The sequence below is a fragment of the Oryctolagus cuniculus genome, chromosome 6 (genome assembly GCF_051225735.1).
Source record: "Oryctolagus cuniculus isolate XC-2025 breed Fujian yellow rabbit chromosome 6, ASM5122573v1, whole genome shotgun sequence".
Classification (NCBI taxonomy): Eukaryota; Metazoa; Chordata; class Mammalia; order Lagomorpha; family Leporidae; genus Oryctolagus; species Oryctolagus cuniculus.
This window is the reverse complement of record NC_142872.1, coordinates 49,709,031-49,736,864: the sequence shown is the minus strand read 5'-3', so window position 1 is coordinate 49,736,864 and position 27,834 is coordinate 49,709,031. Positions and strand designations below refer to the sequence as shown.

Sequence of the window (27,834 nt, the reverse complement as noted above, 5' to 3'; positions counted from 1 at the left end):
GAGAGAGAGAGAATCTTCCATCCACTGGTTCACTCCCCAAATGACCACAATAGCTAAGGTTGTGCCAGACTGAAGCCACGAGCCAGGAACTTCATCTAGGTCTCCCACATGGGTGCAGGGGACCAAGGACCTGTGGCATTTTCCATTGATTTCCTAGGCTCGTTAGCAGGGAGCTGGATCGGAAGTGGAGCAGGTAGGACTTGAACTGGTGCCCATATGGGATGCCGGCAGCACAGGTGGTGGCTTTAACTGCCGTGCCACAATGCTGACCCCAATTTCTTGACTGTTTAAGCTTGAATAACATTACGTTGAATGTTCTACACTTTGTTTATTCCTTTATCCATTTATGGATATTTTGATTGCTTCCACTTCTTAACTATAGTGATTAATGTTATTATGAACATATGCATGCAAATATATCTTCAGGATCTTACATTCGGTTATTTTGGCTATATACCAAGAAATAGGATTGTTGATACATGTGGTAATTCTCTTTTTGAGGAATAGCCATCCTGTTCTACGCAGTGGCTACACTGTTTTACATTCCCACTAACAGTGTGAAAGTCCTAAATTTCTCAACATGTTCCTCATCAGCATTTGCTTTTTAGGTTTTACTTTCATTTCTGCTTTTTTGTTTGTTTATAGATGTCCTATAAAGTGTGAAGTATTATCTCCTTATAGGCTTAATTTTCATTTCTATAACAATTAGTAATAGGAAGCATCTTTCATATAGTTGTTAGACATTTGTATATAAAATTATCTTTGGAGAAATATATTCAAGTCTGTCCTTTTTTGAAATAAGGTTAATTATTTGTGTTTTTGTCTACTTGTAGGAGTTCTTTATATATTCTGAGTATTAACACTATTGGAAAGATGATTTACAGATATTTTCTCCTATTCCAAAGGCTGTCTTTTCACTTTATTGATTGTTTTCCTTAATACACAAAACATTCAACTTTTCTTGATTGTTTTCTTTGGTGTACAGAATGTTCAACATGCATTTGTAGATTTTTTTTTTGCCTTTTGTTGCCTCAACTGGTAGCTAGTCATATCCAAGAAATCATTGCTAACTTCAGTGTCAAGTAACTTGATCCTTATGCATTCTAAGAGTTTAAAAATTGTAGGGTTTACATTTTGATCTTTAGTTCAATTTAAGTTAATTTTTATATACGCTGTAAGATAAGAATTCAACCTCATTCTTATCCACTTTTCTCAATACTGCTTATTGATGAGATCATCCACCTTCATTGAGTAGTCTTGGAAGCCTTGTTTAAGATCTTTTTCCATATGTGCAACACTTTATTTCTGAGTTCTCAGTTTTATTCCTTGTCTATCTTTATACTCCTACCACACTGTTTTGATTACGGTAGCTTTGTAAAAAGCTTTGAAGTCAGGAAACATAAGATCTGCTACTTTTTTCTTCATTTTGAAAATTATTTTTGTCTAATTGGAGTCCACTGAAATTTCCCAAGAATTTTTAGATAATTTTTTCCATTTTTTAAACTTTTATTTAATGAATATAAATTTCCAAAGTATGGCTTATGGATTACAATGGCTTCCCCCCCATAACGTCCCTCCCACCCACAACCCTCCCTTTTCCCACTCCCTCTCCCCTTCCATTCACATGAGGATTCATTTTCGATTCTCTTTATATACAGAAGATCAGTTTTGTCGCTCCCCCTCTTCACGGAGGAACGGCACTAAACCCTGCCTAGGCTTCATATCCGAGTCACGGCACCATTATGTCGCTCCCCGTCTTCGTGGAGGAACGACACAGGACCCTGCGCTGTTCTTTTGTCTGCTCGGCCCTCCCCGGGTTTGCTGCTGGTTCTTCCCGGGTTGGCTACTGTCCCTTCCACCTCCGTGGAAGGGCGGTTCCCCCTGGCCACTTTCCCCACTTCCGCAGGGGAGCGGCACACCGCCGGCCGGCTCTCTCGGGGGCTGCACAGGTGTTCCTTCAGATAGACGTTCCCCTTAGATGTTCCTGGTGCATGTTGTCTCTCTCCTCCTTTATAGTCCTCCTCCACCAATCCCAACTCTGCTACCCACACGCCGAGTACACTGCTCTCCTCCAATCAGTAGCAGCTCCTGCAGCTTGTCAAGTTGGTGAAAGGCAGCTGGGTAGAAGCTGTTTGCTCCTCTCCCAGCGCCATATTGTGGGAGAGCAGATGCATAGAATAAGTCTTAATTCCAGTAACTTAGTCTAGTCCGAGTTGCTCCCAGTTGCTCCCCACAAGTTTAGCATACATTAAGTAGATTTCAAGAGTTTGCTCCCACACAGAAACATAAAGTGAAAAATAATAGATGATTTTTTAAATGATGATGAAATCAGATCAGACCTATTGTCATGTTTAATCCCAGTGAGAGTCAAGTTGGGAATTGATAATTTCTTCTTTTTTTTTTTTTAACAGAAGATCAGTTTAGTATACATTAAGTAAAGATTTCAACAGTTTGCACCCCCATAGAAACACAAAGTGAAACATACTGTTTGAGTACTCGTTATAGCATTAAGTCTCAATGCACAGCACATTAAGGACAGAGATCCTACATGAGGAGTAAGTGCACAGTGACTCCTGTTGTTGACTTTGCAAATTGACACTCCTGTTTATGGCATCAGTAATCTCCCTATGTACCAGTCATGAGTTTCCAAGGCTATGGAAGCCCCTTGAGTTCTCCGACTCTTATCTTGTTTAGACAAGGTCATAGTCAAAGTGGAGGTTCTCTCCTCCCTTCAGAGAAAGGTACCTCCTTCTTTGAAGACCCGTTCTTTCCACTGGAATCTCACTCACAGAGATCTTTCATTTAGGTGTTTTTTTTTTTTTTTTGTTTTTTTTTTTTTTTTTTTTTTTTTTTTTTCCAGAGCGTCTTGGCTTTCCATGCCTGAAATACTCTCATGGGCTTTTCAGCCAGATCCGAATGCCTTTAGGGCTGATTCTGAGGCCAGAGTGCTGTTTAGGACATCTGCCATTCTATGAGTCTGCTGAGTATCTCGCTTCCCATGTTGGATCACTCTCCCCTTTATTTATTCTATCGGTTAGTATTAGCAGGTACTAGACTTGTTTATGTGCTCCCTTTGACTCTTAGTCCTTTCATTATGATCAATTGTGAACTGAAGCAAAAATTGAAACTTGAAGATGTGAAGTGACTTTCCTGAGCCCATCAGGTATGGAGTGAAGGAGTGATCTTATATTTTCCCCTCCAACCCTCCACAGCTGGTTCCTGGGCACTTTGCCTTTTGTCAAAGCAGAATAGAAATCAACATGAGTTTCAACTGTCAACTTTTAGTCTCAACCAGCAGTTCTCAGAGATATTAAAATTACATGAATCCCAAGGTGATTGCTTTTATGATAATAGACCTATGACTATAAAATTAACTGCTATTAAAAATGATTTCAGAGGCCAATGCCATGGCTCAATAGGTTAATCCTTTGCCTGCAGCACCAGTATCCCTATGGATGCTGGTTCTAGTCCCGGCCACTCCTTTTTCAATTCAGCTCTCAACTGTGGCCTGGGAAACAGTGGAGGATGGCCCAAGTCCTTGGGCCCCTGTACTTGCATGGGAGACCAGGAAGAAGCACCTGGTTCCTGGCTTTGGATACGTGCAGCTCTGGCCATTGCAGCTATTTGGGAAGTGAACCAATGGAAGGAAGACTTTTCTGTCTTTCCTTCTCACTGTCTGTAGCTCTACCTCTCAAATAAATAAAATCTTTTAAAAATGATTTCAGATGTACCATTGATTATACTAGAATGCTATTAACAAGTTTGAAAATAGTTAATTTTAATTTTGGAATACAGGTAAAGTAAAAGTCAGGTGTAGTGTCCTCTGTATATCAATATAATTTTCTTTTAGTAATAAGTTTCCCTAAAAAGGGTACTTTTCAGGAAATTGCTAAATTCTTTTAGAGAGAGTAAAAACAAAGCAAAAATGTAGATACCTTGTCTTCTGTTTCTTTTAGACTAATAAAAATGATTTAATAAATTACAGTGCCACCTCTTATACACAGATGTGATATATTCCTAAAAATATCAATTATTCTGAAGCATCTAAAAAGTTAGATTATGGCATCTCCTTCTGTTAAAAAGTAGTAAAAGAAAATTACTTTGTTCCTAGTAGTAGGCATTGCACTATAAAATGGGGGGTAAAACAAGAAAGGGAAGCACAGAGCAGGAAGGAAGTGAAAGGATGCTCAGGATCACTAGCCATCAGGGAAACGCACATAAAACCCAACCATGAGGTTTTACCTAACTCCAGTTACAATGGCTATCATCCCCAAACCAAAAAGTACTAAATGCTGGTGAGGATGTGTGGGAAAAGGTACCTTTATACACTGTTGGTGGGAATGAATATAAACTAGTACAATCATTATAGAAGACAGTACGGAGATCCCTCAGAAATTTGAAAATAGATCTACCATATGGCAGCATTTACCCAAAGGAAATGAAATCAGTATATGAAAGAGTTAGCTGTACCCCCACATGTATAGCAGCTCAACTCACAATAGCTAAGATATGTAATCAACCCAGATGTCCATCAACTGATGACCTGAATAAAGAAGATGTGGTAAGTATCCATGATGGAATACTACTCAGTCATAAAAAGAATGAAATTCTGTCTTTGAGCAAAATGGGTGTAGTTGGAACCCATTATCTTTAGTGAATAAGCCAGTCCCCAGAAGACAGATATCATGTTTTTCCTGACTTGTGGTAGCTAATATACAGAGTACAAAAAATGTAATGGATATGAGTGAAATTGACATTTTGAAATGTGATTTTTGTTTATAGTCCTTGCCTGTCCTCTTGAGGAACAGTGGCTTTTCTACTTACTGCTTGTTGAATTCTTAATTTGGTGGAGGATTAAGCTTGTGATTATAAAGTAAAGTGAAAGTATGTCATTATGAAAATTAAAAGAAAAATGAATGAAGGAGGAGGGAAGGTAGAAGAAAGGGGAGGGTAGGATAGGAAATCTCATTATGCTGTGAACACTGTATATGTGAAATGTAGGAAATTTCCTCATACAAGTTTTCAAAAACTTAAAGAATAAAAAGGACAGTAATTTTAATTGTACTTTTTACTCATCCTTATATATTCAGATTATCATTTCCACATGTAATTGCCATGAATTTCTTTATTTGAGATAAATCTGACATATTTTGAATTATTTTTTTCTTAATCAAATCTTGGAAATCTGGCCTTTATGACATTTAGAGCTTATCTCAGTTCAGAGCAGCCACATTTCAGGTGCTCATTAGCTGCATCTGTGAGGGGCTACTGACTTGGATGGCTAAGTTGAAGATCATGTAACTTATAAGAAAATATTGAAAGCTCTTATGTCAGGTAAAATATATGACATCACATGCATTGATCTGTAACACCATGTGCCATTTAAAAATACAATGATACTATTTATGTTACTCTGATGTAGATTTCACTACCATTGCAGCTGAAAACATAGTGGATTTCTTCCCTTTTACTTTTTAGCATGTCATTCTGAAACATATATGTGTATGTATGTGTAATTTCATGAAAATACATTTGCAAAATGTTTGAGTGTCATGAAATAAAAATATTTTGCCATTGGGACAAAGTTCTTTTAAGGTTTGTTAATAAATTTCTGAAGGAAATTGACCAAGATATCCTGCCTGAATGAATGTCATGGCTAAATTGACTTTAGCTGTAAGACAAGAGTGGATATGAAATGATTCCCAAAGACATTTGGAAGGCCTTCCTTACAAAAATTACAGTCTATAGGGTTTCCTTAAATTTGGATAAGGTAGACCAGGTGCCCAATAAATGCATTGTACCTTTTTTAGAGCTGGTTTACTTCTTTGGTTTCTTTTTCTAAGCTGTTACAGCAGGGCCTTGACATTTCCTTCTTGCTGGGCTTGATACTCTCATTCTTTATCTCTGCATGGCTGGATTTTTTTATTCTTATTCATGTCTGCTCACATATCATCCACTCTGAGAGCCCTTCCTTGTCTACCCATTCCTTCTAAAATTTGTTTATTTTTATTTTATTTTTGGGGGGTGGGGTGGGAGAGAATCTTTTAACTGTTGGGTTACTCCTCAAATGTCTGGCACAGCCAGGGCTGAGTTAGGCCAAAGCCAGGAGCCCAAAACTCAATCCAGGTCTCCCACAGGGGTGGCAGAAACCAAAGTACTTGAGCCATCACCTGTCGCATCCCAGGGTGTATATTAGCAGAAGCTGGATTGAAAGCTCAGTAGCCAGGACTCAACCCAGGCACCCTGAAATGGAATGTGGACATTTCACATCTTGCCTTACCCACCGTGCAGATACCTACTCTTACCCTTTCTAATTTGACTGATTGTCCTACACTTATCAGTTTTCCATAATTTTGCCTTGTATTTTTTCACCTGCTTGCATGCCTCAGGAAATTATATTTGCTTGCTTGTTTATAGTCCTTCTCTTTTACCAGACTGATGCCTGAGGAAAGCAGGTGCTCTAGTTTTTTTGCTCATTAATCTTTCTAATCCTTAACAAGTTTTCTGACCCAAGGAAGATAGAGTTCTGTTCAACTCCACTCAAACCCTCTCCTCTAATAATAATAATAATAATAATAATAAAAAACTAATTTAAAAAAGAGAAGAGACTTACCACTCCCAACTTGGCTGTTTCCTTGGACACCCCCTCACCCTGGAGCACTGAGCAGAGCTCCCAGGCCACACCTAGCACATGACTTTGGGTATTCACTGAAAGAGCAGACGTCTACTAACCCACAGAGGCATAGTCCAGAGATAAAAGCCGTCACAGGAAAAAAAAACTTCTTTAAAAATCAACAAACATTGAGATGTCACTTGGCAGCTCCAACATCGTTGGAGTGCTTATAGAGTCCAATAGTGATCAATAGGATTCAAATATTATTTTTCTAAGAATGATGAAATATTTTTAATATAATATGAGTATGGGTAGTAAGGGCAGCACAAGATACTATTTTTTCCAAGAGTCCATCAAATTAAGTAGTTGAATGAAGTTTAATATTCAAATGAGATTAAACTTTTCCTCAGCTATGTTTTTTCCCTTAAGCAAAATTACTCCCAATTTGGTGTCTAGGAACAAATGAAATTTTTAAAAAGATTTATTATTGGAAAGGCAGAGTTACAGAGAGATGGAAGGAGAGAGACAGATTTTCCATCCTCAGGTTCACTACCCAAATCACCACAATGGCCAGGACTGGGCCAGACCAAAGCCGGAATCAGGAGTTTTATCCAGATCGCCAGTGTGGTACCGGGGCCCAAGCATGTGGTCCATCCCCTGCTGCTTTTCCAGGTGCATTAGCAGGGAGCTGGATCAGAAGTAGAGCAACCAGGTTGCAAACCAGTGCCCACATGGGATTCTGTCATCACAAGTGGTGTCTTAACCCATATGCTACAAGACCAACTCTGCAAATGAAATCTTTCTTTTTTGACAGGAAGAGTTAGAGAGAGAGAGAGAGAGAGAGAGAGAGAGAGAAAGGTCTTCCTTCCATTGGTTCACCCCCCAAATGGCCGCTACGGCCAGCGCGCTGTGCCGATCCAAAGCCAGGAGCCAGGTGCTTCCTCCTGGTCTCCCATGCGGGTGCAGGGCCCAAGCACTTGGGCCATCCTCCACTGCCTTCCCGGGCCACAGCAGAGAGCTGGACTGGAAGAGGAGCAACCGGGAAAGAATCCGGTGCCCCAACCAGGACTAGAACCCCGGGGTGCTGGCGCCAGAGGCGGAGGATTAGCCTAGTGAGCCACGGCGCCGGCCTGGAAATGAAATCTTTAACTTTTGTTTCTTTAAACTTAGCTGGGAAAAGTTTTTATTATTTATTTTACATTTAATGTTTTATATTCATGAAAATTATGTGCCCTTATCTACACATTTTCCTTACTTTGAATCAGGCCATACTGCCTAACTTCTGGCATTTAATAATAAATTAGTTATATAAATCATTATAATTATATTATTTAGAAAAGTTGGCTGAGTATCTTTAGGATGGAGGCATTCAAAGGAAACAAAGCTACATAGCTTTGTTATTTTGCTAAATATGGCAGAAAATTTAGCACATCTTTTAAGCATTAGGAGGTAATCTGAGCTTTGTTCTTACTCTGAACAAAAATTATAGGACCATTTTAAAAGTTGGTTATAAAAATACTGAAAGTTTTTATTTTTCAAGATTATGCTGTGTGAGTGTGTTATTATTTATTTGAAATCAGAAGTCCTCAGTTATAGTCAGGTAATCCTAATCATTTTGTTCTTTACTATTGTGTAATGGTATCATAAGAAGTATCATTATGCTGTTAAAATTGTATATATGAAATACATGAAATTTATTCCTTTTATATAATTTTTAAAAGTTAAAAAATTAAAGAAAAGTGAAAAAACTTAACAAAAGAAAAGTCAATTTCTTGGGTCCCTGTCACCCCTGTGGGAGACCTAGAAGAAGCTCTTGGCTCCTGGCTTCAGCCTGGCCCAGCATTGGCTGTTGTAGCCAGCTGGGGTGTGAACTAGAGAATGGAAAATCTCTCTTTATCATGCTCTCTTTATCTCTATGACTCTGCTTTTCAAATAAATAAATCTTTTTTATAAAAATATAAGATGCCTGGAACCCTTTACTATTTTTCTTATTATGAAGAGATCATGACCTCATAAATAAATTTGACATCAGTGATGAGTTAAATAATAATTGTCACCATTACACTGAAGAAACACCCTGAAGTGGTATGAATCCAAGCTAAGCATGTTTTAATTTGTTGGAAAAACTTCTTGAACTGAATTAACATTGAATAGTGCATTATTATAGATAGTACCCAGTGTCCCCATAGTTACTTTAGGTAGTTACTCAGGATCAAGGTATACACTCTATGTTACCAGGGATATTTTCACCATTCTGCGTGCTGAAAGTGACTTGATGCTGTCACCTTTTATGTAAAATTTGGTTTCTGTGCATGCTCAGGTACATGTGTATATTGTTGTACAACTGCATTATTCAAACTGCAGGGAATTCCCAGGGATTACCAACCACCTTTTTTTCTTATAAGATTTATTTATTTATTTGAAAAGCAGAAAGAGAGAGGGAACCTTCCACCTACTGGTTTACTCCCAGATGGCCTCAACAGCCAGGTTTGGGGGGCCAGGCTGAAGCCAAGAGCCAAGAGCTTCATCTGGTTTTCCCACATGGATGGCAGTGGCCACTGCTTTTTCAGGCCATTTGCATGGAGTTGTAATAGAAGTGGAGCAGTTGAGACGCAAATTGGCATAAGTATGGACTACTGGCATCACAGGTGGAAGCTTTACCCATTATGATACAATATTGGCCCCAATACTCACCTTTTTTCATTCCAATAATGTATTTTATAAATGCCCCAAATTGTTCTAGTTTTTGTTGACTCTATATGGCAAATACATATTTCCTTGCATTTTGGAGGTATGTGGAAGAGGATAAAAGCAATGTGTAGCCAGCGCTGCAGCTCACTAGGCTAATCCTCCGCCTTGCGGCGCCAGCACACCGGGTTCTAGTCCCGGTCGGGGCGCCGGATTCTGTCCCGGTTGCCCCTCTTCTAGGCCAGCTCTCTGCTGTGGCCAGGGAGTGCAGTGGAGGATGGCCCAAGTGCTTGGGCCCTGCACCCCATGGGAGATCAGGATAAGTACCTGGCTCCTGCCATCGGATTGGCGCGGTGCGCTGGCCGCGGTGGTCATTGGAGGCTGAACCAACAGCAAAGGAAGACCTTTCTCTCTGTCTCTCTCTCACTGTCCACTCTGCATGTCAAAAAAAAAAAAAAAGGGCAATGTGGGAAACAAAGGGTCAAATCCAGAAGTGATATTCACGTGGGTGTTCCATAGGCAGTTTGGTGAAATACTAAGAACATAGACTCAGTGGTCAGAAAATCCTTAAGTGATTGCTTGGAAAAGTCACTGACATCTCTATGTCTTGGTCTATTTCTTGGAAAATGTCAATAATGAAAATAAGGCTAATAATAATAGCAGACACTTGTAGAACACTTAATCGGAGCCAGACATCTGCTAGTCATTTATCGTGGGTAAATTTATTTGCTGATAGGAGCTGTTATTTCCCTTCTTTTATGGAGCATGATATCTCAGGGACATTAGGTAGCATACCCATGGTCTCACAGCAGTTAGTAAGTAGTATCTAATCTGGAACTTATAGGACTACTGTGATGCGTAATGAAATAACGTATGCAATACTTTGAGCTTAGAGACCATACTAGGTGTTAGAATTGGGCTTAGACTAATTAGAAGACAAAATGGTCTAAATCAATTTGAGATACAGTTATAGAGTAATTAAAAAGCACAGATTGATAGTGATTGAATCATATGATATATATCTAGCATACCTTTAATGCTCATCATCTCAAGGTGAACCAAGTACCCTGCTAGGCATATTACCTATTAAGAGACACATTTACTTATAATGACTGGATTTTTGAGCCATCCTTAGATCTAGTCTCATTAACAATGAAAAGGCACCTTTGTAATATAATGCAAAAAGAGCCAAGAGTATAGTAGACAATCCCGTTGCTTTGACGATGAGCATTTTTGTTTCATATACAAGAAAATAGTCAAATCTGAACTTGGATTTCCCATTTGGGTGATCTTAGGTGAAGCTCTCACATCCTGAATGTGTCTGTAGCAATTAGTAATGGCTACCACCATGTGTTTCTTACAAAATGCTGCAATTGAACATCTGGTGTGATGGCTTCTATTAAGAGGAAAGCTGAGTTTTACTCCATTACGTTCTAGTTAAGGAGTTGAGAATGTGGAAATACTGCAGTAACTTGCAATTGAATCAGCTGTTTGAGGGATCAGATATGGAAGACAGAGCATTTTGAAGAGCTAGGCATATATAATCAGTTTTGTGGGAATATTTGCATTGCTAACTGTGTCCCTTTTGCTTTAGATAGATAAATTGTTTCCTACTAGCAAAATTTGATGGCAGAATTAGACCAGCTATGAGAAACTTAGAGAACACCAGTAACGCTGAGGATGTTTGAAACATGTAGAAGAGGGGAAAAGAAGACTCTGAGATGCCAACTGGGAGGAGAACAAATTCCTTGGGGGATTTAGCAATAATGATTGGTTAAAGGGGTACAGGAATCAAAATACGAAATTCATGCAGGATGCATAAAAAGTGAGAACAAGCTTTAGTGTATCATGAATAAATATTCATGAAGAGCCAAGTGAATTAAAGATAAGATGCCTAGGCCACCACCCATTATTGCTAGCAACCCAGTTTGATTGCAGCTGTTCCACTTCCAATCCAACTCCCTGTGAACATATCTGGGAAGGCAGTGGAACATGACTCAAGTTCTTGGGCCCCTGTCACCCCTGTGGGAGACCTAGAAGGAGCTCTTGGCTCCTGGCTTCAGCCTGGCCCAGCATTGGCAGTTGTAGCCAGCTGGGGTGTGAAGTAGAGAATGGAAAATCTCTCTTTACCATTCTCTCTTTATCTCTATGACTCTGCTTTTCAAATAAATAAATCTTTTTTATAAAAATATAAGATGCCTGGAACCCTTTACTATTTTTCTTATTATGAAGAGATCATGACCTCATAAATAAATTTGACATCAAAGAGCACCATACAGTTTAGTTGTGGAGATTACCCACTCCCTCGTGGAAATGACATTCTAGTAAGTAACAGATGAATTCAGCAGCTGGGGGATGCTTCAGACCAGGTATTGAAGGACTCGAGAATCATCAGAGTGGTAGATTCCACATCCTGTATCTGAGACCCTTAAACAAGTATCCTCCATTCTATATCAGATCATTGACTGTGGATGAGAAGAGAGAGGTGAAATGAGAACAAATTGTCAAGTTTTGTAAGGATTTTGGTCTCCATAAACAATGGAGTATCTTTTTTTTTTCTTTTTTATAATGGAGTATCTTTGAAAGATTTTGTAGAATATATATTTGAACTTCCATTGCAGTATACAGAGTGCTTTTAGACTTAATATTTAAGTGAACCGGTGTGTGTGTGTGTGTGTGTGTGTGTGTTCATCTCATTTGAGTGTTAAAACAAAAATATATTTACAGGATTTGCATTAGAAATAAAAACCTTACTTCCAGTGAGGTGAAAAATACTGAAAGTTAATACCAGAGGAAGGTTTTGAGATTTTTTCTGGTGCTTAAGAAAGAAAATAAGAATGAATTATCACCTATCAATGAAGTCTTAAGTGTGAATTTCCATGGAAAAGGAAATATTGTTGGCTATTTAAGCCTTTACTTTTTAAATCATTCTAAATAAACTCCTTAATCAATAAAGGTGATTTATGTTTTGAAATAATAAACCTATAGGCTGAGGCCTATTTATTTGTGACTTTGTGTAGAGATCCTTTTCCTTACACCAAGCTCTGACATATGCAGATAGTAATGATGTTTTTGTAATGTTAGGTTATATTTTTATAATTTATTTTATGTTATTTTATAATTTAATTCAGTAAATAATTGTCTAATTTTTGGTATAGAGATAACTTATATACTAAAACAAAAAATACAGAATAATAAAAATAATTGAAAGGTCACTCTAACCACACAGAGATACCACTGTGAATTCTTGGGTACATTTTCTGTTAATATATTTTTTTTCTCTCTCTCTCCCTCTTCTCTATCTCTCTTTCCCTGTCTCCTTCAGGTTATATTGTGTGTGTTATTTTCCAGTTCTCTTTAGGAAGATAATATGTAATACTGTGTTTTAATCTATTAAAAGCATCTATTACTGTCACTAATTAACTTTACAATATTATTTTCTTTTTTAAAATTTATTTATTTATTTATTTATTTTTTGACAGGCAGAGTTAGACAGAGAGAGAGAGAGACAGAAAGAAAGGTCTTCCTTTCGTTGGTTCACTACCCAAATGGCCGCTATAGCCGGTGCACTACAGCCAGCGCTGCGCCGATCCGAAGCCAGGAGCCAGGTGCTTCCTCCTGGTCTCCCAGGCAGGTGCAGGGCCCAAGCACTTGGGCCATCCTCCACTGCCTTCCCAGGCCACAGCAGAGAGCTGGCCTGGAAGAGGAGCAACCGGGACAGAACTGGTGCCCCAACCAGGACTAGAACCTGCGGTGCTAGCACCTACAACATTATTTTCATGCCTTTACATATTGCATTACAAATCTCTGTTTATTTACTTAATTTCATACTTAAAGACTTAGACCTCTACTGATTTTTAATACTATTGCTAACATAATAATATATATTTTGGGATGTTAATATTTTATTTCATGCAGTTTCAAAAAATGGGGTTTTGTTTGGCTATTACTTGCTAAGCTCCCCTGTAGGCTTTGAAACACAGTGATGAACATGTCTGAAAAAGCAACTAATTTTCATGGGTCTTACTTTCTAGTTGAGAGATATGAAAAATACACAATTAAACCAATAAATAATGGCTTAGAAAGTTGAGGTGAGGGAAAATATGGGAGAATAGAAGGTTATTTCACAGAAATAGACAGGATCCAGGTCATGTTGGGCTGTAAAGGCCATAACAATAACTTTGAATTTTGTTCTAAGTGAAGCTAAAAGCATTGGGATGACGTTATTTGGGAATGATGACACATCTTCTATCTTTTACATTCCTGCTCCCCTGTACTGGGCAAGGGTCAAATGCAAGACAGTAATGATAGCATTCCCATAACTCACATATAGTAGTACCTTAAATTAGATTATTGGTATTGGCATTAGACAGATGTAAGATATTGCTGCAATATTTGGAGGTAAAATTGCTTAATTATTTTCTACAAATATCCCTGAGAATGAAAACCACAAAGAGTATGTATATTTTAGAGACCCCTGTACCTATCCCCAGTGTTCTCAAGAACTTTCTGAAATTCAGCAAGTAATTGTTCCTACCATTTGTGAGACAGTGATTTCAATTTTGGTTATGCAGCCTTGAATAAGATATAGTGTTTCCTTTCAAAGAAGTCGAAGGCTATAATTGTGAGCATGAAGAATTGTTTAAAATTTCGTCTTATTGCAGTCTATTTGGCTAATAACTTATATGTCAGATATAATGTCTTTCTTCTATACATGGGGGAAAAGTAGGTTTTTAATAGTGAAAATAGCGTGGCATCATAATCCTTAGAATTTAGTCCTTTTGTTTCATGTTTTTTTTTTTTTTTAAATATACCTGCCTATTGCAGGTATTTGAGGAGTGAACCAGTAGAGAGTTGGGAGATGTCTCTCTGTCTCTTTGCTTTTTGAATACATAAGAATGAAATAAAACCTAAAAATTATTTCAGACATCTAAAATATTTTAAGATGACAACATGAATTTGCATATAAGATCAGGAGAACATTTTCTAATATGGAATTATTTTATCTCTACCAGCAGCCTTGCAAACCAACTACTCCAGTGCCTCAATGCACAACTTGGAAACTAAGAGTCTCATCAACCCCTCCTGTTGGGGACCTCTGTATGCCCTTTGTATGCATAAAGAAGTCTTATTTGTAGCATTACTCTGTTTCCCTTTTCCAACCCAGATGTCAAAACACTTCTTATTTTTCCTAATTCCTAATTTAATTAGTGATGGCTGTTCTTTTGTGTTGGAAACAGGCCCAGTGACTTGAGAGGATTCACTCAAGGTCATTCCTTAAGAGAGATGAAAGTACTGGAATATGAAATAGGATTTCTCTGACTCTGGAGACCATGATTACTTTTTTCTTCCTACCTTTGTTCCTTTGTTCCTTCTTTCCATCCTTCTTTCCTTTCTTTTGTTGACATGCAGAAAAAAAATGCACTCATGTTGTACATGTTTTGAGTTTTAACAAATGCCCAAAGTCATGTAACTATCCCTGCTATTAGGACTCAAGACAGTTCTGTTACTCAGGATAATGCTCTCATATGGCCCTTTATAGTCATCGTCCCCCATGCCTTGTCTCCCAGGAATGACTCATCTGTACTTTGTTCCTGTACTTTTACTTTTTCCTCAGTGTCATATAAGTAGGATCATTTAATACATATTCATTTAATCTGGCATTTTTTACTTAACTTTTTGTATTTGAAAGCCACTGAAGCTATTCATGGATGCACCACAGCTTGCTTATTCCTTTGCATGGGTATTAGTTTGAGTGTCCCCCAGAGACTCTTGGGTTAAAGGTTTGGTCCCTGCTCTCTTACTTTAGTGGTACTAAGAGGGTGGAAACAATCCAATTATGGTGTCTGAATGTGGAGTCTTTGGGAAGCACTTAATTTGGATTTGGTTATCTGGGTGGAGCTTCCAGTATCAAATCACGGTGGCTTTAAAAGGAGAGAGATAGACAGATGCAGGTTCCCTCTTGCCAGGTAACCTATGTACTACCTCAGTACTCTACCATCAAGAACACCAGCACTAGATGCTGAACCACCGGCGACCAACTGATCTTGGGCTGTGTACCACCAAAGCCATGGGCTGAAATAAGCCTCCTTCCTTAATAAGTGGCTTGCGTATTATGTTGTATTATCAAAATCCTGACTAGTAAACCTTTGTTAGTTGAGAAGTGTTCCAGTTTTGACAGTTAAGAGCCCATGCCTACATTCCCACTGAAGTAGTCTTATCCTTTCTAGTAGTTGAACTCTGTATTTAATGAAGCATTAGCCTTTTAATTAAATGTAAATTGAAAATATGTTATCTTAAAAATTAAGAGAGAGAGGGAGAGGGAGGGTGGGAGGGAGCAAATGTGGAAGGAAACATCATTATATTCTTAGGATAGTATCTGTGTACTAGATTGAATCTATCCTCTTTTTATAATAATCAACCTAAAATCAATTTAGAAATGAAGTTAAAAAAGTAAACCACCTAATAATTTTTAAAAATTGAAAAAATAAAATGAAATGCTCTAAGTGTTTGCATATAAGAATGAGGTTGCTAGGTCATATGACAAATGCATGTTAACTGTACTGGAAATTACCAGACTGTTTTCAAAGTGGCTTGTAGTTTCTATTCAACTTGCAGTATCTGTTCACCCTCAGTGACACTTTGAGTAATTGGTTGTTTTATGATGCTTTTCGTTCGGGCTGTTTCTGATGGGTATGTATTAGAATCTCGTTGTGACTTCTTAAAAGATTTATTTATTTATTTGAAAAGCAGAGTTTTTTGAAAAAATTTTTCTAAGGTAAACAAGTTTTTGTATTTTGTATATGCAGATTTAGGAGCCTAGTATTACTTCACACCTTCCTTTCCCTCTTGTCTGTGCGCCCACATTCTCTCCTCCTTCCTTTCCTATTCCTTCCGTTAGTTTTTTTAAAAAATATTTATATATTTATTTATTTATTTGAAGGTGAGAGTTACGCAGAGAGAAGGAGAGGCAGAGAGAGAGGTCTTCCATCCGCTGGTTCACTCCCCAATTGTCTGCAGTGGCTGGAGCTACACCAATTCGAAGGCAGGAACCAAGAGCTTCTTCAGGGTCTCCCATGTGGGTGTAGGGGCCCAAGCACTTGGGCCATCTTCTACTGCTTTCCAGGCCACAGAAGAGAGCTGGATATGAAGTGGAAGCAGCCAGGATTCAAACCCACGCCCATACAGGATGCTGGCACTAAAAGCGGCGGTTTTATCTGTTATGCCACAGAGCCGGCCCCCCTTCCTTTAATTTTCAAAGTGATCTACTCTCAGTCCATTTTATACTCATAGGATTAATCCTACGTTAATTAAGGAGTTAAACAAATAGTAATTAAAAAAAAAAACCCTCTTTCTCAACAGTAGAGTCAAGGGCTCTAAACAATGGTTGAATCTCAGAACATCAATTTCACTCATATACATTGGGGAATATATATGGTATTTGTTTTTTTGGGACTGGCTTATTTCACTAAGTATAATGATTTCCAGTTGCATCCATTTTGTTGCAAAACACAGGATTTCATTATTTTTTATGAGTTTATTTTTTATAGTATTCCATACTATATATGTCACAATCCAGTCATAAGTTGTTGGAATCTGGGTTGCTTCCATATCTGATCTATTGTGAATTGAGCTGCAGTAAATGTGGAGGTATAGACAACTCTTTTTAGGCTGATTTCATTTTGTTTGAGTTAATTCCCAGGAATGGATTGCTAGGACATATAGTAGGTCTATTTTCAGCTTTCTGTGATATCCCTGTACTGTCTTCCACAATGGCTGTAATAGTTTGCATCATCACCAGCACTGGATTGTGGTACCATTTTCTGCAGATCCTCCTCAGCATTTATTGTTTGTTGATTGCTATAGTAGAGCCATTCTAATTGTGGCTTTTATTTATATCTCCCTGATTGCTAGTGATACTGAGCATTTTTTCATGTGTCTATTGGCCACTTGAATTTCCTCTTTTGAAAAATGCCTATACATGTCCTTTGCCCATTTCTTTTTTTTTTAATTTGACAGAGAGTTAGATAGTGAGAGAGAGACAGAAAGAAAGGTCTTCCTTTCGTTGGTTCACCCCCCAAATGGCCACTACGGCCAGCGCTGCGCCGATCCAAAGCCAGGAGCCAGGTACTTCCTCCTGGACTCCCATGCGGGTGCGAGAGCCCAAGCACTTGGGCCATCCGCCACTGCCCTCTGGGCCACAGCAGAGAGCTGCACTGGAAGAGGAACAACTAGGTCTGGAACCTGTCACCCATATGCTGGTGCCGCAAGTCCAAGGATTAACCTTTGCCCATTTCTTAACTAGAATGTTTTCTCATTGTTGAATTTCCTGCACTCTTTATAGATTCTGGATATTAATTCTTTATCAGCAGTGTAGTTTGCAAATATTTTCTCCCTTTCTGTCACTTGCATCTTCTCCAGGGATTGATTTTACTTCTTTGTCAAAGATTAGTTGGTTGTGGATGTGTTGACTTCTGGAGTTTGTACTCTGTTCCATTTATCTACAGGTCTATTTTTGTGCCAGTACCAGGCTGTTTTGATTGTAACTGCCCCTTAGTACATCTTGAAATCTGTTATTGTGATGCCTCTGCTTGTTTTTATTAAAATTGCTTTAGGGCCGGCGCCATGGCTCACTTGGCTAATCCTCCTCCTGCGGCGCTGGCACCCCAGGTTCTAGTCCCAGTTGGGGTGCCGGGTACTAGTCCTGGTTGCTCCTCTTCCGCCCAGCTCTCTGCTGTGGCCCAGGAGGGCAGTGGAGGATGACCCAAGTGCTTGGGTCCCTGCACCTGCATGGGAGACTGGGAGGAAGCACCTGGCTCCTGGCTTCCAACCAGTACAACGCTGGCTGTAGGGTAGTGAACCAACGGAAGGAAGACCTTTCTCTCTGTCTCTCTGTAACTCTCTCTCTCTGTCTTTCTCTCTCACTGTCTAACTCTGCCTGTCAAAAAATAAAAAAATAAAATAAAAAGATTGCTTTAGCTATTCGGGGTCTCTTGTGTTTCCATGTGAATTTTAGCTTTGTTTTTTCTAGACCTGGAAAGAAAGAATGTTGTTTATATTTTGATTGGGATTGCATTGAATCTGGAAATTGCTTTTGGAAGTATGGACATTTTGATGATATTTATTCTTCCAATCCTTGAGCACAGAAAATTTTCCATTTTTTGTGTCTTCTTCTATTTCTGTCTTTAATGTTCTGTAATTTTCATCATAGAGATCTTTTACTTCCTTGGTTAAATATATTCCATTATTTAAGATTTTTTGCAGCTATTATTAATAGAACTCATCTTAGAAGTTCTTTCTCAGCCATGACATTCTGTATATAAAAAGGTTATTGATTTTTCTGTGTTAATTTTATATCCTGCCAATTTTCCAAGCTCTCTTATAAGTTCCAGTAGTCTCTTAGTGTAGTCTTTTGGTTCCCCTCTCTATACAATCATGTCATCTACAAACAGGGATAATTTGACTTCCTCATTTCCAATTTGTATCCATCTGATTTCATTTTCTTGCCTAATGGCTCTGGCTAAAACTATATTGAATAGCAGTGGTGAAAGTGGTCATCCTTGTCTGGTTCCAGATCTTAGTGGAAATGCTTCCAACTTTTCCGCATTCAATATGATGCTGGCTATGGGTTTGTTGTATTTTACTTTGATTGTGTTGAGCAATGTTCCTTCTATACCTAATTTGCTCAAGATTTTTATCATGAAAAGATGTTGTATTTTATCAAATGCTTTCTCTGCATCTAGTGAGATAAACATATGGTTTTATTCTTCAGTTTGTTCATGTGATGTATTACATTTATTGATTTGTGGATATTTAACCATCCCTGCATACCAGGGTGAGTGATCTTTCTGATGCCTTATTGGATTCAATTATCTAGTATTTTGTTGAGAATTCTTGTGTCTGTGTTCATCAGTGTTATTGGTCTATAGTTCTCTTTCTTTGTTGTAAAAATGGAAAAATCTTCTATGGTCATGGATTGGAACAATTAATATCATCAAAATGTCCACAATTCTAAGAGCTATTTACAGACCCAGTGTGATACAAATCAACATACTAACAGTACTAAAATTCTTGTGCTAACACAAGAGATCCTGAATAGCTAAAGCAATCTTAGATAACAACAACAAAGCTGCATCACAATAGCAGATTTCAAATTATTCTAAAGGGTACTTTTGATCAAAACAGCCTGGTATTTGCACAAAAATAGATAATTTAGATCAATGGAACAGAATGGAAGCTCCAGAAATCAATCTACAGCCAACTAATCTTTGAGAGATGAGCTAAAATCAATCCCTGGATAAAGGACAGTCTTTGGAAAAATTGGATCTCCACATGGAGAAGTATGAAACAAGACTCCTATTTTACACCTTATACAAAAATCAACTAAAAGTGGATCAAGGATCTAAATTTTTGTCCTAATCCCATCAAATGACTAGAGGAGAACATTGGAGAAATTCTGTCAGGCATTGGCATTTTCAGATTTTGTTATTGTTTACAGTGCTTATATCCACTGTAGGGGAATGTTTTTCTTTTTCTTCCTACTATTTGTTGAATTCTTTCTTAATGGGGAGTTAAGCTTATGGTTATAAAATAAACTGAAAGTATTTCATTGTAAATATTAAAAAGAAAGGAAGTAGGAGGAAAGGTGAGTCCATGGGAGGGAGGGAGGGTAGAGTGTGAAGTATCACTATGCTGTTAATCTGTATATATGAAATGCATGAAATTCATTCACCTTATATAAATTTTAAAAAAGGAACAAAAAGACACTTGCCTAACCTAAGGTTAAAGAGAAATTCATCCTGCTTCCTTTTGAAGGTTTTTGAGTTTGTCATTTTACATTTAGATCAATGAGACATTTGGAGCTAATTTTTGTATGACATGTGAAAATATAGGTCAAATTTCTTATCTGTCTGATGCCTATTTGCATAGGGATGATCTAGTTGATACAGATCTTTTTTTTATAAAAGTTCATGCATTCTAGAAAATATTGCCTTTGTACCTTTTCAAAAATTAATTGAACTAGTGTTGTGCAGGTTTATTTTCAGACTTTCTGTTTTATTGATCTACATTTCTATCAATATAACCACATTTAATGTAGCCTAATTGTAAGCCTTGAAATCAAGTAAGGTGTGGCCTCTAATTCTGTTCCTTTTTTAAAAAATTGTTTTGGTTATTCCAATTCATTTAATTTAAATTTTAAATTTTCATTTAAATTTAGAATTAACTTGCCAATATCTTTGAAAAATCCTTGAGGTTGAATTTTTATTTATTGAGTTTTATAAATAGTCATTTTATGAATATTTGACATTTTAAAATTTTCCCTATTCAAATCAGAAACATTGTATTTTTCCATTCACTTGAGTATTATATTTTTGGCTCTTTGTATACATTGTTTGAATGAGATAAAAGAGGGAGAAGAAAAATAAAAAATAAATGGTGTTCTTTCTTCACATTTTGATTACTGTCTGCTTACTGTTTCTTAATTTGTATAATTGTCAAGTAGTTGCTTTTTTATTTCTTCCAGAATTTTTAGTTGTAGTTAATGGGAGAAATAGGCTGTAGTAGGCTTACTCCATCTTTATTTTGTGTTCTTTGTGGTGATAACATGGATGGCAGGACATACAGGAGTAGCTTAATTGGTGTTTTCCATTAAAAAGAAACAAAAACAAACACTCTGAGCTTTCCAAAGGTGGGGTTGTTCATTGTGAATAATATACTTTCAGTATGAAAACTCAAAGGATTTATCACATGTGGATAAGGATTTAGGGGAGATGATGCAACCCAGGACTGTTCTTTCTTTTATGTCCAATAACACTTACTGAAATTCAAGAGCTTCTCCTTTTTTGACAAAGTGAGGATGTGGATTTTAAAAATATGTGAAATGAAACTTGATGTGACAGTTGGCAGAATCACCACGGTCTGTCTGTGAGCATTCTTAGCCCATATTGCTTTGCTGCCAAATAACAGGAGTGACCACGTAACACAGGATCATACAGTATTACCATTTGTTTAGCCTAAAAGAGAATATAATTTCCTGTGTCAAAACACATCTCAGCTAATTGATAAACTCCAGTATCTTTCAAACAGCATCCTGTCTCCTAAATCCCAAGTGGGCTTAGTGTGAGAGAAGTATAAGTAGCCTCACCTTCTAATAGGGATACTTGTCAAATTTCCTGTTTCATCTCTAATATTTGAAAATTGCCAAACTTATTTTCTCAAGTACAATATTTATGGAGTGTCTTATTTCTTATGCCCTGCTTATAGGTTGCTTGTAATGCGTTTCAAATAAATTTTTAAAAAATCATATGACTAATGCTTTGCCAAAGCACAATGCTGCAGAATAGTCCAAAACACTGACTAAAATAATCCACTAGAGTGAATTTCAATTAAAATATTATATATCCCATACTATAACCAGAATGTTAATATAATTAATAGCATTAATTGTATTTTCATTGCAATGCAAGTTGATTGTGAACTTACAGAACTACACTGACTCTGTATGTTTGCAAAACTGGAAAAATATTGATTTATAGAGGATTCTACTTTACCTATTGTGGGGAGCAACTCGGACTAGACTAAGTTACTGGAATTAAGACTTATTCTATGCATCTGCTCTCCCACAATATGGCGCTGGGAGAGGAGGAAACAGCATCTACGCAGCTGCCTCTTGCCAACTTGAGTGATGACCTCCAGGAGCTGATCCTGCTCCTGATTGGAGGAGAGCAGCGTACTCGGCGTGTGGGCAGCCGAGTTGGGATTGGCGGAGGAGGACTATAAAGGAGGAGAGAGACGGCATGCACCAGGAACATCTAAGAGGAACATCTAAGAGGAACACCTGTGCAGCCCCCGAGAGAGCCGGCCGGCGGTGTGCCGCTCCCCCGCGGAAGTGGGGAATGTGGCAGGGGGAACCGCCCTTCCACGGAGGTGGAAGGGTCGGTAGCCAACCCGGGAAGAACCAGCAGCAAACCCGGGGAGGGCCGAGCAGACGAAAGAACAGCGCAGGGTCCTGTGTCGTTCCTCCACGAAGACGGGGAGCGACACCTATGAAAGCTGTTCAATGTTTAGAGCATGTAACATCTTAGAAGTTATATTTTTAAATTATATCAGCAGTGCCCTACATGAGGGCTTTACCTTAGAACACTAGAATCTCCTATTAATCACTTCTGCAATCTGAGAGGTTAGCCCAGTACCTAGGGTATAAATAGTGAATGAATAAATTAATGTTCCATTATGTATGTCATTTATTCATTCACTATTTGTACCCTGTGTGCTGTGCTAACCTTTCAGATCGCAGAAGTGATTAATAGGTGATTCGTGTTTTCTTTTGCAAAGCCCTCATGTAGGGCATTGTGAGCTGATTTAAAAATGGATTTGTAACTATCTTTGTCAAATGAATATTTGTCCTTCACTTAGTCATTCAAATGAAGGTAAGAGAGCAATCACATTGTATCCATAGCCCACTAGAAGGGAGAATATATCATATATCATATAGTATTTATAGAAATGCTTTATTCACAATACAGAACATTTTGTAGTTTACAAAATGCATTTGAGTTGTGCATTTAATTCTCCTAATAATATAATTAGATCAGACATATATTAAACACTTTACTTATGATTAAGGAACTGAAGAAAACATAATGGGTATATATTTATACTCTAGAAACAAATTGAGAAATGGCAGAATTGAGACTCCAAGGCCATTCACAATTTTTAAACAAGAGTTTAGCCAAGAGTTTAGCCTGCTGATCCAAAACTCTGGGATTTAAATTCTTGTGATGTGCCGACTGAATTAATTTGGTTTAGATAGTTAGGAAACTCACAGAACTCTCAGTTTAATGTCATATCCCCTAGGAAACTCACTTTGATTAAATGGATTAGTGTTATAAGCAACTACTATGGTAGTAAGTTGACCACTCTGTAACAGGCTGTCTTCAATTTGCTTTCCCTACTACATTATAAACTTCATGAAACTACTTTTCTTTTTTTTAGTTTTTATTTAATGAATGTATTTTTCATAGGTACAATTTTAGGAGGATAGTGGTTGTTTCCCCCTTACCCACCCTCCCACTCCACCTCCCATCCCACCTCCCTCTCCTTCTCCCTCTCCCATCCCCTTCTTCATTATGGTTCATTTTTAGTTTGATTTTATATGCAGAGGACCAACTCCATGTTAAGCACTGAGTTCAACAGTTTGCACCCACCCACACACACACAAAACATGTATAATAGAGTTTGAGAACAAGATTTGCACTTAATTCTCATAATACAAACTCATTAAGGATGGAGGTCCTACATGGGGAGTAAGTGCACAGTTGACTTCTGTTGTTCCTTTAACAGTTAACACTCTTATTTATGACATCAGTGATCACCCTAGGATTTTGCCATTGGCTGCCTTTTGTAACCATATAGAAGCCTTTTGTGACCATAGACCCCATTGGTATTTGGACACGGCCATATGCAAAGTAGATGTTTTCTCCTCCCTTCAGAGCAGATTACATCCTTCATTGATGGCCCCTTCTTTCCACTGAGGACGAGACTGCTTTTCTTGCTTGCTGTAGTACCAGCTCCCTTGCATTCCTGGGCTCTAATGAATGGATCTCCTTCATGGTCTTCACTCATGCCAATTCATTGCTACCGCAGTGCCCTTTGCCAATTCCCCTTAACCTGGAATGTTCTGAGAGCTAATGGCAGTCTGCTTCTTTGGTCTCAGCACAATGACAACTTGAAAAAGTTTTCATTCACCATTATAGTAAAATTTTTCATAGCTTGTTTTACTTGGTTCATAGGATGTGGCATCATTTGACATTATTTGATTCCTTTGTCAATGCTTTGCTTAAACATTCCTTGAGAGCAGGCATTCGATCTGCCTTGTTTCCCACTTTCATTTCAGCACTTTAGTAGTGCCTGTCATGTTAGATACATGATAAATATTGGTTGAGAACATGAAGAGAAGAATGACTATATATAGCTTAGGTTTGATATGATAGTTAATTTTTAGTACACAGAGAAATACAAAATTATTTTGAGAATCATGTTGACATCCCACCTCAAATAATCCTGTATACTACACTTTGGGAAACACAAATTCATCAATAAGTAACTATTTATGAACATCATTCTCCCTGAAAGATATTAACAAAGTTCATATGGATAGATTCTCTTCACTTCTGTATTCCTACTGCTTATCATGTTGCTTGGCACATGTTAAGTGTTTAGTAACAATAGTACTATTAATAAATAGATAAAATAATATTTGCCTGTAACAATATTAGTAACACAGTTAGTAACAATATTACTATTAATAAATAGATAAAGGAAATAATATTTGTCTGTAAGTCAGTAGTATGTATTGGTATTGTGTGGTCATTTATATTTATCTTGTTTACTTATTATTTATTTGAGAGGCAGAGAGTCAGAAAGAGACAGTCAGATAGACAGATGGAGTGAGAGCTCCCATCTATCACTGGGCCAGGTCAAAACCAGAAGGAACTCAACCTAGATTTCCCATGTGGGTTTAGGGGAGCTTATTAATACTGAGGTGCTTGTCTATTCTGCAAGTGTGTTTAGGTACAAAATAACTACTTTCCTTCTCACATTCACAGGATTATACTTTGACAATGTACTTTCAACAAGCCTGGAGAGATAAGAGGCTGTCCTATAATGTAATACCTTTAAACCTGACTCTGGACAACAGAGTGGCAGACCAGCTCTGGGTTCCTGACACCTACTTCCTGAACGATAAGAAGTCATTTGTGCATGGAGTGACTGTCAAGAACCGCATGATCCGCCTGCATCCAGATGGCACGGTCCTTTATGGCCTCAGGTCTGTAATGTCTATTTTAAAGTATAACTTTCCCTGGGAGAAGGGAACAAGAGCTGTTTCTCTTTAATGGAAGGGGATATTGTGCTGTTTTTCTTACTCCTCCTGCAATTCTTCTGATAAACAGTTAACCCTCCTATCCACTGTCCATCTGAGAGCTTAGGGTAGCATGCTTACACAAGGACTTAGCCTCACTAAAAAACTAAAAACTTATATCCCTATTCAGCTATTGATCCTAAAGCTGCTTTCTTTAAGGAGTGGAGATGAACAATATCCAAATAGTTGAGACCCAGGGTTTCTTTAAAATGGGAAAAAACTGAATGCTAAATAATTGTTAGGACGTGGCAGATGCTCTGATTTAGAAATTGCTCCTGAGCTGCCTGAACTGGGCCACAGTTCTCTGATGAGAGGAACGTTTCTGTGCCCTCTCACTGTCCAACAAGCAGTGTAGCAAATAAATAAAGTCGTTTTCTCATGATTGTTAGGAGTGAGTTTGTGCTGTTAAATGCACCACACTGTTAGAAAAAGGATTGTGAAGCACTGCTGAGGGTGAAATAGACAGTGTCTTCTGTTCGTTTATTTTACATTTAAAATAGTGGATGGTTTCTTGAAGAAAATGAAGGAAAAAAGTGTCTATCTTCTCTTGAAAACAATGAATTTCTTTTTTATTATGTTATGACAAAGAAATTACAGGGGAAGAAATTCTAATTTTAACATTTAGTTGCTTCTAGTCTATTTCATATAAATATGTGAGTTATTATAATGATGCAATTATAATATTACACATGTGTTGGGCATATGTGTTATGGATCAGACATTGTGCTAAGTAATTTTTAGGTATTTTTATTCAGTAATATTCTCCTTATATGCAGTTTTGCTTTATTCAAATTCAGTTATCCCCTGTTAACCATGATATGAACATATCAGATGGAAAATACCAGAAATGAGGAACCCATTAATTGTAAAATTTGCACTATTCTGAGTACCATGATGAAATTTTGTACTGCCCTTCCTACTCATGCCCAGAACTTGAATGATCCTTTTGTACAGCACAGCAACATTGTATATAGTATCTGCCAGTTAGTCACTTAGTATTATCTTGGTTTTCAGGTCAGCTGTCCTGATAATACAGTACCAGTGTCCAAGTAAAGCTTATTTTACTGAATGTTAGCATCAAAGTTCTAGAGTAGAGATGCTGGCAATTCAAATATGTCAAAGTGAAGCTGTAAAGTGTTTCCTTTAAGTAAAAAAGTGGAAGTTTCAACTTAATGTGGAATTAAAAATATTATATACTGTTTGCTGAGATCTAGGTTAAGAATTTATCTGTGAAATTGTAAAGAAGAGAAAAGGAAATTCAGGATTGTTTTGCTGTTGCACTTCAAAATGCAAAAGTTATAGCCACAGTGTGTGATAAGTGCTTAGTTAAGAGGGAAAAGTCAGTATTTTTTGGTGGAACACATGAACATAAACATGTTCTGATTGATGGCAGTGTGTTGGACCAGAAAGTATTGAGCCTGTGTGAAGATTTCAGCAAGGGTTTCCCTGGAATGAGTGATACCACACCATTTACTGCATGTAAGGGATGACCACATGAGCTCGGGAATAGATTTAGGCTAAAAAATATATTTAAAAATTACTGGGGAGGTTAATATGCTGATGAAAAAACTGTTGCCACATTTTCAGTAGCATTGAAGAAGTTGGTTAAAAAGAAAGGGCATCACCTAATGGAAGTCTTCAATTGTGATGAAACCAGGCTTTAAGGGAACAAGATTTCTGATGGAATGCCCATTCATAAAAATGCAAAAAGGTACCAAGACAGAAAACATGGAATGACAGATTAACTCTGTTATTCTGTGGCAGTGCTGCAGGTCATATAATAAAACTAGTAATATTGCACAGAACAGAGAAGCCATGAACTCTCAGGAAAAAAAGAAAAATGAAAATGATCTACCCATGTTTTGGCACCCTAGTAAGAGAAGAGCATGGAAGCCAACCATCTTATTTATGGACTTCTCCACCAATGCTCCATCTCAGAAGGAAAAAAAAAAAAATACTTGGAGGAGGAAGGGTTAGAATTGAATATCCTTGGGACCAATGTGGTGGCGCACTGGGTTAATCCTCTGCCTGTGGTGCCGGCATCCCATATGGGTGCCGGATTCTAGTCCCGGTTGCTCCTCCTCCAGTCCAGCTCTCTGCTGTGGCCCGGGAGGGCAGTGGCGGATGGCCCAAGTGCTTGGCCTCCTGCTCCTGCATGGGAGACCAGGAAGAAGCACCTGGCTCCTGGCTTTGGATTGGTGCAGTGCAGGCTGTTACAGCTATTTGTGGAGTGAACCAATGGAAGGAGGACCTTTCTCTCTGTCTCTCTCTCTCTCACTGTCTGTAACTCTACCTGTAAAATAAATAAATAAAAATCTTAAAAAAAAGAATTGAATATCCTATTAGCAATAGACAATTGATGTGACAATCTTGTTTCTGTTTGTTGTAAAATAAAAACATTGAGGTTGTATTTTTACCCCCAAATACAAACATATGTGTCAGCCCCTTTATCAGCGGTTATTCAGCTTCATGAGGAAAATATACTAGCTGGGTGTTTGATCACATTCAATTAGCAATCGCTGTAGACACTTTTATGAACATAATGCCAAGCTGGAAACCATTCACTACTGTTAACACAGTAACATTGATCAAAACTTCAATGCATGAATTA

At 37.8% G+C, this 27,834-nt stretch overlaps 1 protein-coding gene across 4 annotated transcripts in view; it reads left to right on the top strand.

Moving 5' to 3' along the window:
• Positions 1-27,834, top strand: part of GABRB2 (gamma-aminobutyric acid type A receptor subunit beta2) — a 304,599-nt gene that overhangs the window by 92,663 nt on the left and 184,102 nt on the right. For all 4 annotated transcript variants that reach the window (XM_089335044.1, XM_051843578.3, XM_070076397.2 and 1 more), the window contains exon 5: positions 24,910-25,130. In XM_089335044.1, the coding sequence (XP_089191170.1) occupies positions 24,910-25,130 (221 nt within the window). The remainder of the gene's footprint in view (positions 1-24,909; positions 25,131-27,834) is intronic.